This window comes from Eleutherodactylus coqui, chromosome 1 (genome assembly GCF_035609145.1).
Source record: "Eleutherodactylus coqui strain aEleCoq1 chromosome 1, aEleCoq1.hap1, whole genome shotgun sequence".
Classification (NCBI taxonomy): Eukaryota; Metazoa; Chordata; class Amphibia; order Anura; family Eleutherodactylidae; genus Eleutherodactylus; species Eleutherodactylus coqui.
The window spans coordinates 216,135,019-216,152,261 of record NC_089837.1 but is presented as its reverse complement, the minus strand read 5'-3'; the positions used below and the strand labels follow the sequence as shown (position 1 = coordinate 216,152,261).

The window sequence follows — 17,243 nt, the reverse complement described above, 5'->3', positions numbered from 1 at the left end:
GGCAGCGACATTTGAAGGGAATCTACCATGCAAGGTTGAAAGAACTGGCAGCATAACAGGATGCAATGAAGACATTTATTTATTGCCCCATCCCCACAGAAGCAACGTTTCAGCTTGAGGAAGGCCATTTGGCTGAAACGTTGCTTCTGTGGTGATGGGGCAATAAACAAACGTCTTCATTGCATCCTGTTATGCTGCCAGTTCTTTCAATCTTGCATGGTATACACTGTTTTGGAATCGTTGTCGTTTGGATTCTCTATCTGGCTTTTTCATGTTCTAGCCTGACCCAAAGGGGGGTAAGTGGTGTTGCTGACAGGACTTTCTTTATTTCTGGATTTAAAGGGAATCTGTCACTACATTGTGTTGCCCACAGAGAGAGTTTCTTAAATGCCCTCATCAGAGTTCAGGGATCTCAAACAGTCCCCCTGTGATGAGATCATGATGGGCCATTTGGTTGTCATGGCTGCCCAGCGTATTTGGTGTCGCTGTGTCTGTAAGGGCATGCTGCGATTTTTTTTTCTCGCAACATCACATTAGTGAAAACTTCACAAATGTGAAGGACGCCATTGAAATTCCTTAGTTTTATAATTCTGCGTTTTCATGCGATTTTATCGCTCGTGTGAAGGTGCCCTGAGAGTGTTATTACATGAACACCATTACCACTCATGTAATAGCAGCCTAGTCAATAGGACATGTCCCTACTAGAGATGAGCGAGCATACTTGCTAAGGGCCATTGCTCGATCGAGCATTGCCCTTAGCGAGTACCTGCCCACTCGGGAGCAAAGATTCGGCTGCCGGCGGCAGGCGGGGAGCGGCGTGGGAGAGCGGAGAGGAACGGAGGGGAGATCTCTCTCTCCCTCTCTCCCCCCCGCTCCCCCTTGCTGACTGCCACAACTCACCTGTCACCCGCGCCAGCAGCCGAACCATTTCTTCCGAGCGGGGAGATACTCGCTAAGGACAATGCTCGATCGAGCAATTGTCCTTAGCGAGTATGCTCGCTCATCTCTAGCCCCTACATAGTCTGATACTATCAGCAATAATTGGAAGTTGTCAAAATTTGGGCCCTTTGACCAGGGGAATCATAACACCGAGTTTTCAAATTCATATATTTCCAGAAGGAATAACAGAGGAACAACACAATTCAGAGTTCAAAGAAGAGACGTTCCAGCATTATTATATTTTGGGCAATACAAGTACACTGTATTTGCTAAAACAGACAGGTCAGGAGAGCCAACAGATCTTCTTTATCTTTTCTACACTCTGCTTGTGTCTGGTCAGTGCTGTATACTCATGTATAATCTGCAGCGTGATAGTACTTTGCACGACGCCTGTGTGGATTTGGTCTGATCAATATGTGGTCACAGTATGGTGATATTATTGGTTATAGTGGTAACATACACTTGTCCTAACTGAAAAAGCAAGTTCCTGACCATGTGATTGGTTTTCCCTGGATTGACTCCTGAAACGTACCTTTTATTTTGATTTTAAAACTATAGGCTTCAAGAACAGACAAACATAGAAGTGGGATAGATAAGTGAAGGAAAATTCCCACCACCCCTTATCTGATTACTGCGGTTATGAAGACCTGAAGTCTGTAGAACCAGAAATGCATACCCAAGTTGTGCATATAAAACTGCCTAAAAGTGGTCCCCGTCTTGTAGATTAGAACACACTAGACGGGGGAACCCTATTGATTACTGCCTGATAGGACTATGTCAGGACACATCCAGGAGTATCCAATAGATATAGTTCTGACATGTACGGGTACGCTCATTGAACATGTTGTAACCCAAGACAATATAGATCATGCCTGTAATGATTTTCGCAGGATACATGAGCTATTATGCGATCTACTTGATTAATATGAAGATCAATAAATGAGTTTGGTGTGCTTGTAGTGTTAGCACTGATTCTGGAAAGCCCATTTAAGGGATATCAATTATGTAGGCATTAGGTCACAGTTGTGGATGCCTGGTAATAGTATGCATCAGGCCATCCGTCTGGATGGACCAGATCCAGATGTGGCATTTTTAAAAATATTTTTGCAAAAAACTATTTCTGGAAGTGCATAATCTACACTAGGGTACAATCTTGATTTTAGACTGATCCTTGGTTCATAGATTGGTTCATATTGTTTTTAAGATCTAATAGAGATCTTGCTCTTAGTTCAACATGTTTCTGTCATATACGCGACTCATCAGGAACCTAAGCCATAATGAACCTTGTCTGTGTTGATTGAGATCATCAGGTAAAACAAGAACCTGACAATCAGTATAAGCGTAATATTCAGTAGTCTAAGATAGAGCTATCCAATGATAGAGATCCTATAGAGTGCCTTGGTAGGTTCTTCCTCTAGAGGTCAATCTCTCTCAGCTTGATCCTATCCTAATCTGGATCAAAGGCTAGCTCAAAGAAAATCTCTAAATATCTGTGACTAATCTCACATTCTATCACTTGCTTAGCCCTGACCAAATAGATAATGAGAATGAAAATAATAAACAAGGACCTGGCAGAGCCTCCAGCCTTGATGGTAGACTGGAGACCAATAAAGCAGCCCAGCTTCAGTGCTGCCTTTTGAAGCCATAGTCTGATACATCCATTTCAGGGGTTTGTCCCTTTTTAGCCAATCCCCATCAGTAACCACAATAGAGCTGCCCCATGGGGGTGGGGATTTCTCACATCCTGCCACTGTAAATGCCTACAAATGCTGATCACAGATATTTGCCATGTTAGCAACCATCACATCTTCACACCTGGCGTTCCCATAGCAACCTAGTGGCATTGTTTTTGCCTATATAGAAACGCTCAATGGCCAAAAAGATTATTTTTACTGTGTTTGGCAATATTTAGCCACTGCCCTGATTTAAATTAATTAGGAAGGCGTAATTTAATTAGATTATATCTATATACATCCCTAAATGATCGATGGTCACGTGATGTCCTCAGAGACCGTCAGGACACTATGGCGATCTTATCGTGACCTGGTGGCATTGTTTAAATAAATAGGGCACTCAAAGGCTGAATAAATTATTTTTATTGTATATGGTAATAACTAGCCACTGCCCTAGTTTGTAATAGTTTAGCAAGCTTATTAATTGAGTTTGATCGGAGGGTATGCTCCCCTGATGGCCAAGATGGGAATCTTATTTCATTGGATGTTACAAAATAGCATATTAGCCTACTTAATAGTATATTGATGTTTCATAGGGGGATAGCAATATTACATATGGAACATGTTGGTATTTTCAGCATGACAGCAAGCATATCTTATCAAAATAAGGGTCAAATTCCCAGCTCAAACACATACATGGAAACCCATTGTTTCTTCCGACAAGTTACTAGCAGTTGAAAGAGTTAGAAGCTATTTCAAAGAAAAGAGTTAAAGGACAGTATCTCATTCAGTGCCAAAACGCGTTGCAAATTCTTATTCTGTACCTTTTAGTGAATAAATATGGTGTTAACCATCTAGCTGCTGGGAAGCTTACTTCGTCCTACCCCGATCCTTGGAGGGCGAAGTTCTTATTTTCTTAGATTTGGTCCCTTTGATAATGCCTGTCAAAGACCGGTAGGCATTTTTCTCCTAGACATCTCTCCAGCCATTCTGGATTAGGACGAGAATTGTGTGACTAGCGAACTGGGACACATAGGTGCAGGCAGGTTTCACCCTGTATGAGGGTTCTCCACCTGGCACCAGGTGAGTGTGCTCCTCATTCATATTCCTATTGGAATAGAGCACTTGTTATATTTTGTACTACAACTCCACCATACAAGATATTGTTCATCTTTTGTTTGATAATGGGGGCCTTAGGAAGTACGTTCTTTAGGTCCTTGTCCTAGCAGATCTCACATCTGTGCTATTCAACTGTCAAAAGTACTGATAATTCTCAGAGTTTTGTCTGGTTCTCTTTCTTGTGGGATCAAGAGATCAGTCCTATTTTGATGTTTTGCAAACTGAAATGCCTGCTCAGTGATCTCTCCTGGATATCCTCTTTGCATGAATCTTTCTTTAAGTTTTGCACCTTCTTGTAAAAACTCGTCATTCGGGGAGCAGTTTCTCCTTGGGCATAGAAACCATCCCTTCGGTATTCCCATACATTAAGGAAAGGGATGCTAACTATTCCACGATAGTAGGCTATTAGTGGCCATGGATTTTCTGTAGAGGGTTGAAGCCAGAGCGCCTTGTCCTAACTGAAAAAGCAAGTTCCTGACCATGTGATTGGGTGTTTCTGTGTTCCATTCTTATTTCCCTGTATGTTGCTGGTGTGGTTTGCATATTGAAAGGAGTTGCATGGGGTATGACCAAGTAAAACAAAACCCGTATTAGGGCACATTGATCGCCACTATATCTCTTCAATATGTGAACTGATGGGGGTTTTGTGCCAAGTTTGCCTTTTAGTTCCATTCCAGCCCTGCTGAAGACTCTTTTGAACCAGCGTTATCCAATTGAGATTGTAATAACCAGTTTGGAAGAACTTGCGTAAGCACTAAGGGTAAGTAAGACTGCAGAGCATGTATGCCCTATGCCATCTTTATAATCTGGCCTTGGTAGTACATGTGCATATATCCAGCATTTTAATTTATTCTTTCAGGGGAAATTGCATCTTCCTCACCTTTCAGCAGCCTGAACTTCTAGCTTTTCTACTTTCAGCCTTGTATAAATGTTTAACATCTGCATTGCTCACCAAAACATCCTTGAAATTTGAAACAGTAAATACTAGACAGGAAAAAAAGGGCAAGGGGGATATAGGCTTCGGCTCTGTGTCTCTTTATTTTAGTGATTGAAACAAAAAAGTGACCCACAGAAAACCAGGCAAAACAAACAGACTACATGCAAAGTTCCTAAAGGGCTTGAAATTGGAAAACTAAGTTTCCTCATAATGTATCATTAACTCCTTAGTGACAAAGCCTGTTTGCACCTTAATGACCAAGCCAAATTTTGGAAGTGTCATGTGTCACTTTGACATAGAATAACTCCATAAAGGTTTTGCATATGCAAGTGATTCTGACATTGTTTTTTTCACCACATTTTGTACTTCATTTAGACAGTAAAAATAAACCCATAGAATTGACCCATAGAATTTGTGTATATTTATTAAAAGCACCAAGATTGGGTAAATTTTGACAAAATTGTCATTTTTTCACATTTTCAATTGCAATATCTCAAATATGTGCAGACATACTGTACACATTTTTGATAAGACATATATTTCCATCTGTTTACTTTACTGTGGGTGCACATTGGAAAAACTGTAGTTTTTTTTTAACAATTTAGGAGACGTACAAATTTAACATTCATTAACATTTTGTGGAACATTTTGTTTTCCTACACCAAGCCAAACTTGCAAAGGCTCATAGGTGTCAGAATGATAAATACCCTCACAAATGACCCCATTAAAAAAAAACGCACATGAGGGGTGTCATTAGTATTTTAACCACTCAGTTTCTTTTCAGGAGTTAATGGACTTTAGAGGGAAAAAAATAACATTTCATATTTTTGCAAATATGTAATTTTAAAGGCATTATTTTCTATAGTTCACGTGAAAGTGAGAATTTAGAGCTCAAAATGGATACCCCTGTTTGTCCTGTGTTCAGAAACATACCCATTGTGGCCCTAATCTACTGTCTGCATGCACAATGGGGTCCAAACTGAAAGGAGCAGCCAGTGGCTTTCAGAACAGACATTTTGCTTGAAGGTGATTTAGGCCCTATTGCCCACTTCTAGAGCCCTTGAGCGGCCAAAACGATGGAGAACCCACACAAATGACCCCATTTTAAAAACCTGACCCCTTGATGAATTCATCTAGGGGTGTACTGTGTATTTTGACCACACAGCTTTTGAATGAAGCTAAGCAATTTTAACAATTGTATTAATTTAAACAGTTTTGTTTTGTACAGCACGTATATGAATGAGGACTTGCACCCCAAAATGGATATCCCTGTTTGTCTCATGTTCAGAAACATACCCATTGTGGCGCTAATATTATGTTTGTATGCACAACTGGACCCAAGCCGAAAGGAGCAGCCGGTGGCTTTCAGAACAGACATTTTGCTTGAAGGTGTTTCAGGCCCCATTGCCCACTTGTAGAGCCTTTATGTGGCCCAAACGATGTAGCTCTTTATTATAGTAAAACAGCACTATGGGGAGCAAGAGAAGGGAAAAAAGAGCACAAACTAAAATCTAGTTGTCATACAGCATCATGGGACTGTAAAATTGTGGTCCCTGTCTGGTTTGCAGAGAGGCTTGTGTTCTCAGCATTATTAAAACTGGTGGAATTCCCAGTGGCCTAGCCCTGGACAATTAACCCCTTAATGACACGGCCTATTTTGGCGTTGAGGACCAAGCGATTTTTTGGTATTTTTCCATCTCCATTTTTCAAAAGCCATAACTTTTTTATTTTTCCGTGGACGCGGCCGTATAAGGGCTTGTTTTTTGCGTGGCGATCTGTAGTTTTTATCGGTGCCACTTTTGGGTATATAGACAATATCGTAAAATTTTTTTTTTTTTTTTTAATGATAACAGGGAGAGAAAACGCAACAATTCTGCCATAGATTTTTTTTTTTTTTACAGCGTTAATCATGCAGCATAAATGACACACTAAATTTTTTCTGCGGGTCGGTATGGTAACAACGATACCAAAATTGTTATATTTTTTTTAGGTTTTTACACTTTTTTGCAATAAAACCCCCTTTTTTTTGGAAATCTTTTTTTTTTCTCTATAGCTGCATTCAAAGTCATGTAACTTTTTTATTTTTCTATGTACGGAGCTCTTTAAGGGCTTATTTTTTGCGAGACGAGCTATAGTTTTTATTGGTACCATTTTGGGGAATGTACGGCTTTTTTGATCACTTTTATTGCATTTTTTGTGAGGCAAAATGCTAAAAATTAGCATTTTGCCTCTGTTTTTTAGCGGTTTTTTTTACGCTTTTTGTCGTACAAAATAAAAAGCGTGTTCAACTTTTTGTACACGTCGTTACGGACGCGCCAATATCCAATATGTGGGGTTTTAGTTTTTTTTCCCTTTTTTTATGCTAATATTAGAAAAAGCATAAAAAAGGGGTTTTTTACATTTTTTGTTTTTACATTTTTCTTTTTTTTACACTTTTCTTTTTTTTATACTATTTGAGTCCCTCTGAGGGACTTACATCACTGTGCCTATGATCGCTGTCATAAGGCATGGCAAAGCTACTGCTCTGCCATGCCTTATCGCTTGTACAGCGATTATAGGCACAGGCAATACAGGACGCCAGTGTCTGGCGTCCTGTTGCCATGGTGACAGGCCGGGCTCTCGCGATAACATCGCGAGTTCCGGCCGGAGACACACAGGGATCGCGATCCCTCTGTGAACTCTTTCCCTGCCGCGATCTACTTAGATCGCGGCAGGGAAGGGGTTAACAGCGGCGGGCGCATCTCCGATGTCCCCCCGCTGTTGGAGCGGGACGCCGGCTGTGACTGACAGCCGGCTCCCGCTGCGGGATAGCGCGGGATCTTATGTGATCCCGTGCTATCTCCAGGACGTACCAGGTACGTCATGTTGCGGGAAGTACCAGGCTGCCATGACGTACCAGGTACGTCCAGGAGCGGGAAGGGGTTAAGAATGGTGTTTCCAATTCTAAGTGTTCAACAGTAGACCCAAGAATGCTCACACTGTAAACTCTGTGAGATGAGTACTTACTGGAAGGAAGATGCCTGTATGCAAGCTATGCAAGAGCAGTAAAGAGTGAGCTTTAATCTGGGATGAGCTTCCAATAAACTCTCATAACAAATAATATTCTTGTGATGATTGATAAGATAGGAAGAGACACTAGGATAAAAAAGAAAAACAGTTCAAGAAGTGGGACTCAACAATAAAGACATTCAACTTCATTGGTAATATATTGTCTAGTGCTGTAATCAGCATATTAAGGCCTCGGTCAGACAAGCGATTTTTCAAGGGCATGAATAGGCTTAGAACCAATGAAAGCATTCACATGTATGTTTTTTAGAGGCGATAAATAATCGCACCTGCAAAAGATAGGACATGCGAGTGGAAATTCACGATTTTTCTACACGTGATGTGCGATTTTTGTTTTTTTTTTCTATATGAAAGGATTGTGATGGAAAGTACTGATATAGGTCGGGGAGTAGTCATTCAGGACAATTTTACCAATCTCAATGAGGCTTACTGCATACTTTCTATCACTGAGTACTACCCAAGGGCATAACTGTAGGGGATGCAAAGTGTGAGGTCTCTCTAGGGCCCTGGAACTTAAGGGGCCCATGTCAGTTGTACTATAAATGAAGCATTTTAGTTGTAGATCTTTCACTGGGGCCCAAGTTATGCCTCTGGTATTACTGATGTCTGGACACCAACCCATTCTTAACATTCATGCCTCGGCCTCCAAAAATGTTATCTTCTTTAGTTTTACACAGAAATGTGCAATTGGGTTGCTTCTCTTTGATGTACAATATGTCATGACTTGCAATATTAAGCTTTGAAATTGTTCATTCTTTATTTGTGTTCATTTTCAATATTTTTATATTTATTGTACATTTTGTTGCCTATAATTTGTACTATCACCATCGATTTTTCGTGTTTTGTTGCTGTTTTAAAGGGCCACTATAGTGTTTTTCTTATTTATTCATTCTGTAGCAATCCCTCCAATATATACATGTGAGCTATTGTTATCCTGGTTAGTTGTTTCTTTCTATCTGAAATTCCTGACCTCTTTTTCCTCAAATGGTCACGTGATCTCAGTTCTGACCAGTTCAGATGTACTTGGGGGTTATAGATTCATTTTCGAGTCATTTTTACAGCCCGTGTAATGCGGTTGCATGGATCTACCACAGGAACTGTTTTGAGGTGGAGATGTGCAGTCCTATCACAGTTACGTATGATGGTCACACTGATCCTGTCACATAGCTATAGCAGAGGAGATCACTGCTCATCCTCCTGACTGGATTCTTATGGGCTGCAGCTTGTTTTGGTGAATATAGAAGGTAATGATAATTAAACAGTACCCAGCTGGGCTCATTGTGTCATGGAATAAATGCAAAACTGCAAGAAAAAAATAACAACACTCAAGATATTGGATTACAGAAAGCAGCACTGCATTATAGTGACTGGAATACATAGAACAGAACTTTAGAGTATGGGTAAATGCACACAGGCGGAAATTCTGCAGGAAATCCCACTAGAAATTCCATTAGATTATGCAATCCTATGCAGACAGCCGCGATTTGACCGCGTGAAAACTCATGCAGTGAACAAATCGCGGCATGTCCTATTTCTGTGCGAGCCTATACAGAAACATCACCGCTGACACACCGGCTCTGCACTGCACATGTGCGGCTGTGCGCCAGCCGGCACATCGCAGTGCAGAGAGAGAAGACGCCGGATGGGTAAGTATAAGGTCAATACTGGGGCATGGGTTGCAGCTCTCTGCAAGAATTCTCGCAGCAGGATCTGACTCGGCAGTCTGCATGAGGCCTATGACAGGCAATCAGGTGAAGGGGACAGGCATAGAAAAATGTGTTTTCACTGGAGTAGCCCTTTAAGTATTTATTGTTACTGTGTGTAGTATATGCCACTTCTGTTTAGTTGGAAGAAGGGCATTCATGCCCAGAAAAGCCTTACATGTACAGAGTTTTTATTGAATAAATAGATAATCACATGTAGACATTTCCAATTGCCATCTAAATTTAATGGATTTGCTTTCAGACAAGTGTGTGCGTGTGCATACATAGGTGTATGCACACATCTATTAGAACTATTCGTTCCCTATGGTGTGTTCACATGTCCGTGTTTTACAAGCATGCAAATGCACATACCTGCAAAACATAGGACATGCGTGCACCATAGGTCCCTGGTGCGTGTCAATATTCCCCAGCAGGGAGTCCACTGGCGTAACTATAGGGGATGCAGGGGATGCGGTTGCACCTGGGCCCAGGAGCCTTAAGGGGCCCATAAAGCATCTCTTCTCCATATAGGAAGCCCAGTACTATGAATAAAGCATTATAGTTGGTGGCCCTGTTATAGGTTTTGCATTGGGGCCCAGAAGCTTCAAGTTACACCTCTGGGGGAGTCCCCTAATCACTGAACACTGTGACAGCACTGTCACACTGTTTAGTGACAAGAGGACTCCCCGCGGGGAGTGAAGAATCCCCTGCCACAGCTGTGGCAGAGGATTTCTTAATCCCCACAGGGAGTAAAGAATCCCCTGCCACAGCTGTCACAGCTCTGGCAGAGGATTGCAATGTTTTCCCTTAGCTTTCAATGGGACCGTCGCTTCTGTAGTACCATTGGAAGCAACGGGCTGCTGGCAAGCCCTGCAGGGATTTTCGGGGAAGGGCTTTAAATATAAGCCCTTCTCTTAAAATTATCCACAGATGTGTTAAAAATAAAAAAAATTGATATACTCATCTCTGCGCAGCTGCCAGGGCTCAGCCGCGTCCAGCAGCATCTTCTCCCTGCACTGCTCTAAATCTCTTTCAACAGGCAGGGATTTAAAGTCCTCACCTGCTGAAAGGGCTGTATCTGATTGGCTGAGCGCTCAGCCAATCAAAGGCAGTGCTCAGCCATTCAATAAATGCCAAGCGCTGCCTGTGATTGGCTGAGCACTCAGCCAATCAGGTACAGCCCTTTCAGCAGGCAGGGATTTTAAATCCTCACCTGCTAAGAAGAGATTCAGAGCAGTGCAGGGAGAAGACGCGGCTGGACGCGCCTGAGCCCCAGCAGCTGAGGAGAGGTGCGTATATATTTTTTTTATTTTTAACACATTCTATTGATGATTTTCAGGGAAGGACTTATATTTAAAGCCCTGCCCCAAAAATCCCTGCAGGGCTTGCCGGCAGCCCATTGCTTTTAATCGGACTGCAGAAGCGCCAGTCCCATTGAAAGCAATGGGTGAACATCGCAATCCTCTGCCACAGCTGCTTATATTTCAAGCCCTTCCCTGAAATTTACTGCAGGGGTTGCTGGCATTCTATTGCGTTCAATGGGGCTGCCGGCAGTAGCCACAGTCCCATTGAAAGCAATGTTGCACGGACCTGCATTCACGCATGTTTGCGCACGTACATGGGTATGTGGTTTTGTGCACACCTATTATACGCACTCGTATGAATGCACCCTAATGATCACTCTTTACTGTTTTTCAAAATTTCCTGGATACTGGAATGCCTCAGCTTTTTATATAGTTTTAAGTAGCAGTTGTATATCTTGCACAGCTTTAAAAGGTGAGCGCATAAGCCATTGCCCTATAGTGTCTATCCTTCAACTTATGTACAGTGTAGGAGTGTGGTGTACAGAATGGCCTGCAGAGGGTGATAGACCTGTGGGTGTGGGTGTGGCAGGAGGTGAGATAAAAGGATCAGTTCCTGCCACACTCAGGGCGGAGAAAGCTGACTGCAAGCCAGAGAGGCTGTAAGAGCAGCCATCCATCAGGACTGGGAGCCTGAGGTCTGGCACAGACCAATTTGAGCTGTCACCTGTCTGATAGAGAAGGATGCCTTCTAGACACCCTTGGTGAGGTTAGTGATGGAGACCCTGTAGGTTATGAACTCTGGACATTATGTACTGTACAAGTTTGCTGTTGCATCTTTCATGTTTGCTGTGATGTGGACTAAAACTGGCAGGCACCAGATTTAAAGAAGTTCCTGTCTCTGGAGTTTTTGTGCATGCCAGGTGCCCATTCCCAACAGAAAGATTGGCGATCCAAGAGGTGAGTAACCTTGGCTAGCCACATATGGTGCAGGATTCACAGGCGAATGGCACACAAAGCTGCAAAGTGCAAGTGGTGTGTAAAGTGGATATCTGCTGTAAGCAGTGCTACTGAATGCAGAAACATACAGTGCAGCTTTGAATGCTGGGGGAATCCAGGGTGCCAGTGCCGTTTTGGTTTACCTATGGGGTGCAGAACAACCCACTGGATTGATATATGGCATCATTAATAGGTTGTAAGCATGCATGGTGCAGTACATATAGCACCACCACCTCAGCATAAGGATGGTTTGTGACTGGCTGCTCATCAGTGTTCTCACATGTGTAATTTGCTCCTCCATTTAGCAGTTTGGCTGTCTGCATGTTGGGGGATAAGTGATGTATATGCCTGCCCTTGTATATCAATAAGTATATGGCTGCTTTCTGTGATTTTTTTTTTCTTCCTATATATTATGACCCTGCTATGTCCCCCTAATATACTATAAGCCCCATGTGACTTTCCTATACACAATACTATGAACTCTTTCTGTGGCTTCTCCTATATAGTATGATCCCTCTATATCCCCCTATATACTAAGATGCTTGTGAATGTATGAAGATCATTTGTGTTATTCAAAGAGTTAATAGAACAGTCTGAAGCTCTTCCAGCAGCATAAACCCTGACTGAGATGTCCTTGTAGTGAAGGGGGGGGGGGGGGGGAGCGTTTCCTGGAGACCATATATAGTCATTTTATCCGCATTCTTTTTATTTTATCGGTGCAAGATAATGTAAGCACACTTTATACTTCTGTTCGTGTGCTGCACGATGTGTGGGAAACCGCACATTTGCAGATTTTTTTTTTGCTAGTGGGAGATTTGCACGGAAATAGAACATGCTGTGATTTTTCTGATACAGTGATACCTTGGATAGTGAGTACCTCAGATCATGAGTTTTTCGACTTGCGAGCAGGCTCTCTCCCAAATTTTTGCTTTGATTTAAGAGCAAAAACTCGGGTTACGAGCCTGCTTCTGCGTTGCAGCATTGCTTTCAATGGGGCCGCTGCCAGCGACCCTATTGAATACAATGGGCTGCTGGCAATCCCTGCAGTGATTTTCGGGGAAGGGCTTTAAATATAAGCCCTTCCCTGAAAATCATCCCTAGCTGTAGTAAAAAATAAAAAAATATATATACTCACCTGTCCGCCACTTATTCTACCTGCACTGCTCAGAAGCTTTTCAGCAGGCAGGGATTTAAAATCCTCGCCTGCTGAAAGGGCTGCGTCTGATTGGCTGAGCGCTCAGCCAATCACAGGCAGCACTCAGCTATTCATTGAATAACAGCTGAGCACTGCCTGTGATTGGTCACAGTGCTCAGCCTATCACAGGCAGCACTCTGAATTCAATAAATGGCTAAGTGTTACCTTTGATTGGCTGAGTGCTCAGCCAATCAGATGCAGCCCTATTAGCAGGCAGGGATTTAAAATCTCCGCCTGCTGAAAAGCTTCAGAGCATCGCAGGGAGTACAAACAGCAGCTAGACACATTTGAGCCCCGACAGCGGTGGACGGGTGAGTATATAATTTTTAAAACTTTTTACTACAGCTAGGGATGATTTTCAGGGAAGGGCTTATATTTAAAGCCCTTCCCTGAAGGGGACAGTGGCATCCCCATTGAAATCAATGGCAGAGCTTGCGATCTGGAACGGATTAATGACTTTTTCATTCATTTCAATGGGGAAAATTGATATGACTTACAAGTGTTTTTGGTTAAGAGCTTCGTTACAGAACGAATTAAACACTTAACCCAAGGCACCACTGTATACCCATTGTAAATAATGGATAGTATTTTTGTGCATGTTTTGAGAATCTTGCAATGCACAAAAGCTAGCATGATTTTCTCACATGTGTGAATGTACCCTCAAGCTGTTGTCTACCCTGATTGGACACTATACCTTTCTTTGTTCTATTTCACACTATTAATAAAGCTAATGAAGCTGACCCTTGCCTGATTATTGACAAATTTGATTTCTGTGCTCCCCAAGCTTAGCTTGGTTTTCTGGAGTCTGCTCTTGCTTGCCGCCTTCCCTGACCTACAGCCGAGACCTAGTTTATGCCCCTGTACTGCCAGCCCTACCTCTAGCCTGTTTTTTCCTGTTCACACTATCAGGTACCACGGTTCTGCCCAGTACAGCATTAGCAGCCACACCATGGGAACTGTCTTTGCATGTAATTGCTTGGGAACCGCACGGCAAAGCTGGTATCCCAATTGGAGGGGATAATCATGAATATCAGGGTTCCCCATGTGCTGCCACTAAAGGTAGCCCACAGCCAAACCAGTGTGTGGCAAGGCGAATCCACATCCATCTGCCTGACACAATGCAAATTCATTACATGAAAAAAGATAAATGTCTGCATAAGTCTATGAACAGGTATAGTAAGTGATATTGAAGGAACTACAAGAACAGTGATGCATGCTGTTTGGTTCCAATCTGTTGTTCATTAAGGGAGATTATCAATATGACAATTACTATACCCAAGCAGCAATTCAAAATATGTTACACATCAGATTATATTTTTGACAGACATCTACCTAGCAATGAAAATGTAGAATATGTTACTAAATGAGGATATTTAGAATATATAAGCCTACAGATAAAATGTGTTTTCACTATTGTGTTTCAGCTTCCAGCTTGAGAGGTTAATGAGCATCACTTATTGTAGGGACTTATAATGCTATTTTAATCACAAAGACATTTAACCAGACATATGAGAAATGCTCACAATGATGGGCTGTTGGATGAACTCATTTCTCAGTTTGTGAAGTGTTGAAGAACAGGAACTCTACATCAGTCAGTGACATACAAAGCCTCTTCCTGTCTGCAACTCTAAAAAGCAAGCATTATTGCCGTAGCTGGATATTGTGCACTTCACCTTTTCTGCATTAGTGCAAAAACTTCTACCTGACTTTATGTCTTGCCTTAGATGATGACAACTACACTTCAGGCTTTCGTTCAGTCCGTGGATCCAAAAACTCTTCCCAGGGTCCTGCAGATACAATCTGGATTTTATCATGGAGGTAATGTTGAGAAACCATTAATTGGGCCTTTTATTTAACATACTGGGGTTTGTCAATGGAAACCACAGTGAAAATATAGTTTAAATGGGTATAATTACATTGCTGGGTTCTTAAAAGGAATGTATCACTATTTTCTTTTTTTCTTTACAAGTGACTAATTGTATATATTTGTTTTTTTAGGGTGAAATATTTTTGTTTTTATCCACTCTTCAGAAATTATGAAAAATTACATGACAATTTTTGATTTCCCATTATACCCATCAGAAAGAACAGAGTTAAAAATCTGGTAGAAATGAGCAACATGTTAAATGGTTGTTATAAATCTGCACTATCGCCTTTCCATGGCGGTGACATCATACCTCCTTTTCTGTTTGTGGCACCATTTTGTTGGTGATTGCATTACAACTTCCAATTGCAGCACTTATTAATGGTTCTGATAAAGAGGAATTTCATATCAGCGGAGTCTAAATCTTGTCAGTGACTATGATACAGAGGAGCTTCACTGCAGCGGAGACCGCAGTGTTATCCCTGTTATACAGTGCTGCTGACAAGCTCCGGTCACCACTGCAGTGGAGCTCCGCTCTATTAAAGCCTCTGGCAATCTCCGGATGCCACTGCTGTGATTTCCCTCTTATAGTGTCAGTGTGTATCTTTGTTTATATATATATATATATATATATATATATATATATATACTGTAGCAGTAATAACTTCTACAGAAAGAAACAGTAAGGGTGTGAAGACAAAATCTGCCATGTCATCTATGACATATACTATGTATGATAGATTTAAAGAAATCAGGAAGGAGAGTTATGGGAAGTATGACTGAAATGGTCAGGGTCACCTAATGTACCATACAGACTAATAAGATACCTTGGTGAGAGTATAAATCTTTTTTACTAAAATGAATCTTATATTATTGTAGAGCATTACCAAGGGCATTAACAAGTTCCCGCTCTGCACTGCATATATACAGCGTCGGCGGGTTGCCTTTCTGGCAAAAAGTCATACATATGGCACGGGGATGGTCCAGGTTCAGGAGCTGAGCCAATGCCATCAGCAGCAATGGTCAGGTATAACTTGCTTCTTACCCTGTTATAATTGCAAGGATAAGAGAGTACTTGTGTTTTTTTCCATTCACTACAAAAAAGTATATGTTTCTTCAATGCAGTATATTTGCCCAAAAATATTCTCATTAAAATTACCACTCTTTCCACAAAAAACAAGGCTTCATATTGCTATGTTGATGGAAAAATAAAAAAAAGATGTAGTTTTTAGAATATGGGGAGGAAAAATGAAAATAATTGCCGTGTTCTGAAGGTCAAAATAGACCAAATCTTTAGGTGGTTGATGTCTGATGAAATCTGTGCCTTGGATTCTTCAGTATGTGAGATACTCTGACATCAGCCGCCAAATTTTCCTCTCAAATTTTCTAAAGTTTCCAATTTCTTGCCAGAAAATGACATTGTTGGGAGGCATCTATCTGTGATTACTGGGGGTTAATAGGCTAAATTGGATGGACATATATGTCTTTTTTCACCTTACATACTATGTTACTATGTGATAACACAATATTGAAATCAATAGCATTTTAGTTGTAGGTAAGGTCTGGTTTTATCTTGGTCCTTCAATGGTACTAAACAGACTTGGCATAAAGGATGAGACCTGAGAATCTTTGATTGTGACACGCAGAATACAGTCTTAGCAGAATTCAATATCCTATAAATATATTGACCTTCCCACATACAAGTAATAGAAGTAATATCAACTATGTAATGCAAATTACATTGTTTTGTAGACGGATTTATTCCTGAAATTCAGCCATCTGTTTGTGGTATAGTCATAGACAGCTGTAAATATTAAAGGGGTTGTCCCGCGCCGAAACGGGTTTTTTTTTTTTTTCAATAGCCCCCCCGTTCGGCGCGAGACAAACCCGATGCAGGGGTTAAAAAAAACAAACCGGATAGTGCTTACCTGAATCCCCGCGCTCCGGTGACTTCTTACTTACCTTGCGAAGATGGCCGCCGGGATCTTCACCCACGGTGGACCGCAGGTCTTCTCCCATGGTGCACCGTGGGCTCTGTGCGTTCCATTGCCGATTCCAGCCTCCTGATTGGCTGGAATCGGCACACGTGATGGGGCGGAGCTACGAGGAGCCGCTCTCCGGCACGAGCGGCCCCATTCAGAAGGGAGAAGACCGGACTGCGCAAGCGCGTCTAATCGGGAGATTAGACGCTGAAATTAGACGGCACCATGGAGACGGGGACGCTAGCAACGGAACAGGTAAGTGAATAACTTCTGTATGGCTCATAATTAGAGATGAGCGAGCGTACTCGGATAAGCACTACTCACTCGAGTAATGTCCTTTATCCGAGTATCGCTGTACTCGGGGCTAAAGATTCGGGTGCCGCTGCGGCTGACAGGTGAGTCGCAGCGGGGAGCAGGGGAGAGCGGGCGGGAGAGAGGAAGAGAAAGATCTTACCTCCGTTCCTC

General features: G+C 42.0%; 1 protein-coding gene across 1 annotated transcript in view; it reads left to right on the top strand.

The window, feature by feature from the left end:
* The first annotated feature begins 14,621 nt into the window (after positions 1-14,621).
* The window catches only part of THEMIS (thymocyte selection associated), a 55,843-nt gene continuing 53,221 nt past the window's right edge, over positions 14,622-17,243 (top strand). The window contains exon 1 of the mRNA XM_066590837.1: positions 14,622-14,750. Coding sequence (XP_066446934.1) covers positions 14,657-14,750 — 94 coding nt within the window. The 5' untranslated portion in view covers positions 14,622-14,656. The remainder of the gene's footprint in view (positions 14,751-17,243) is intronic.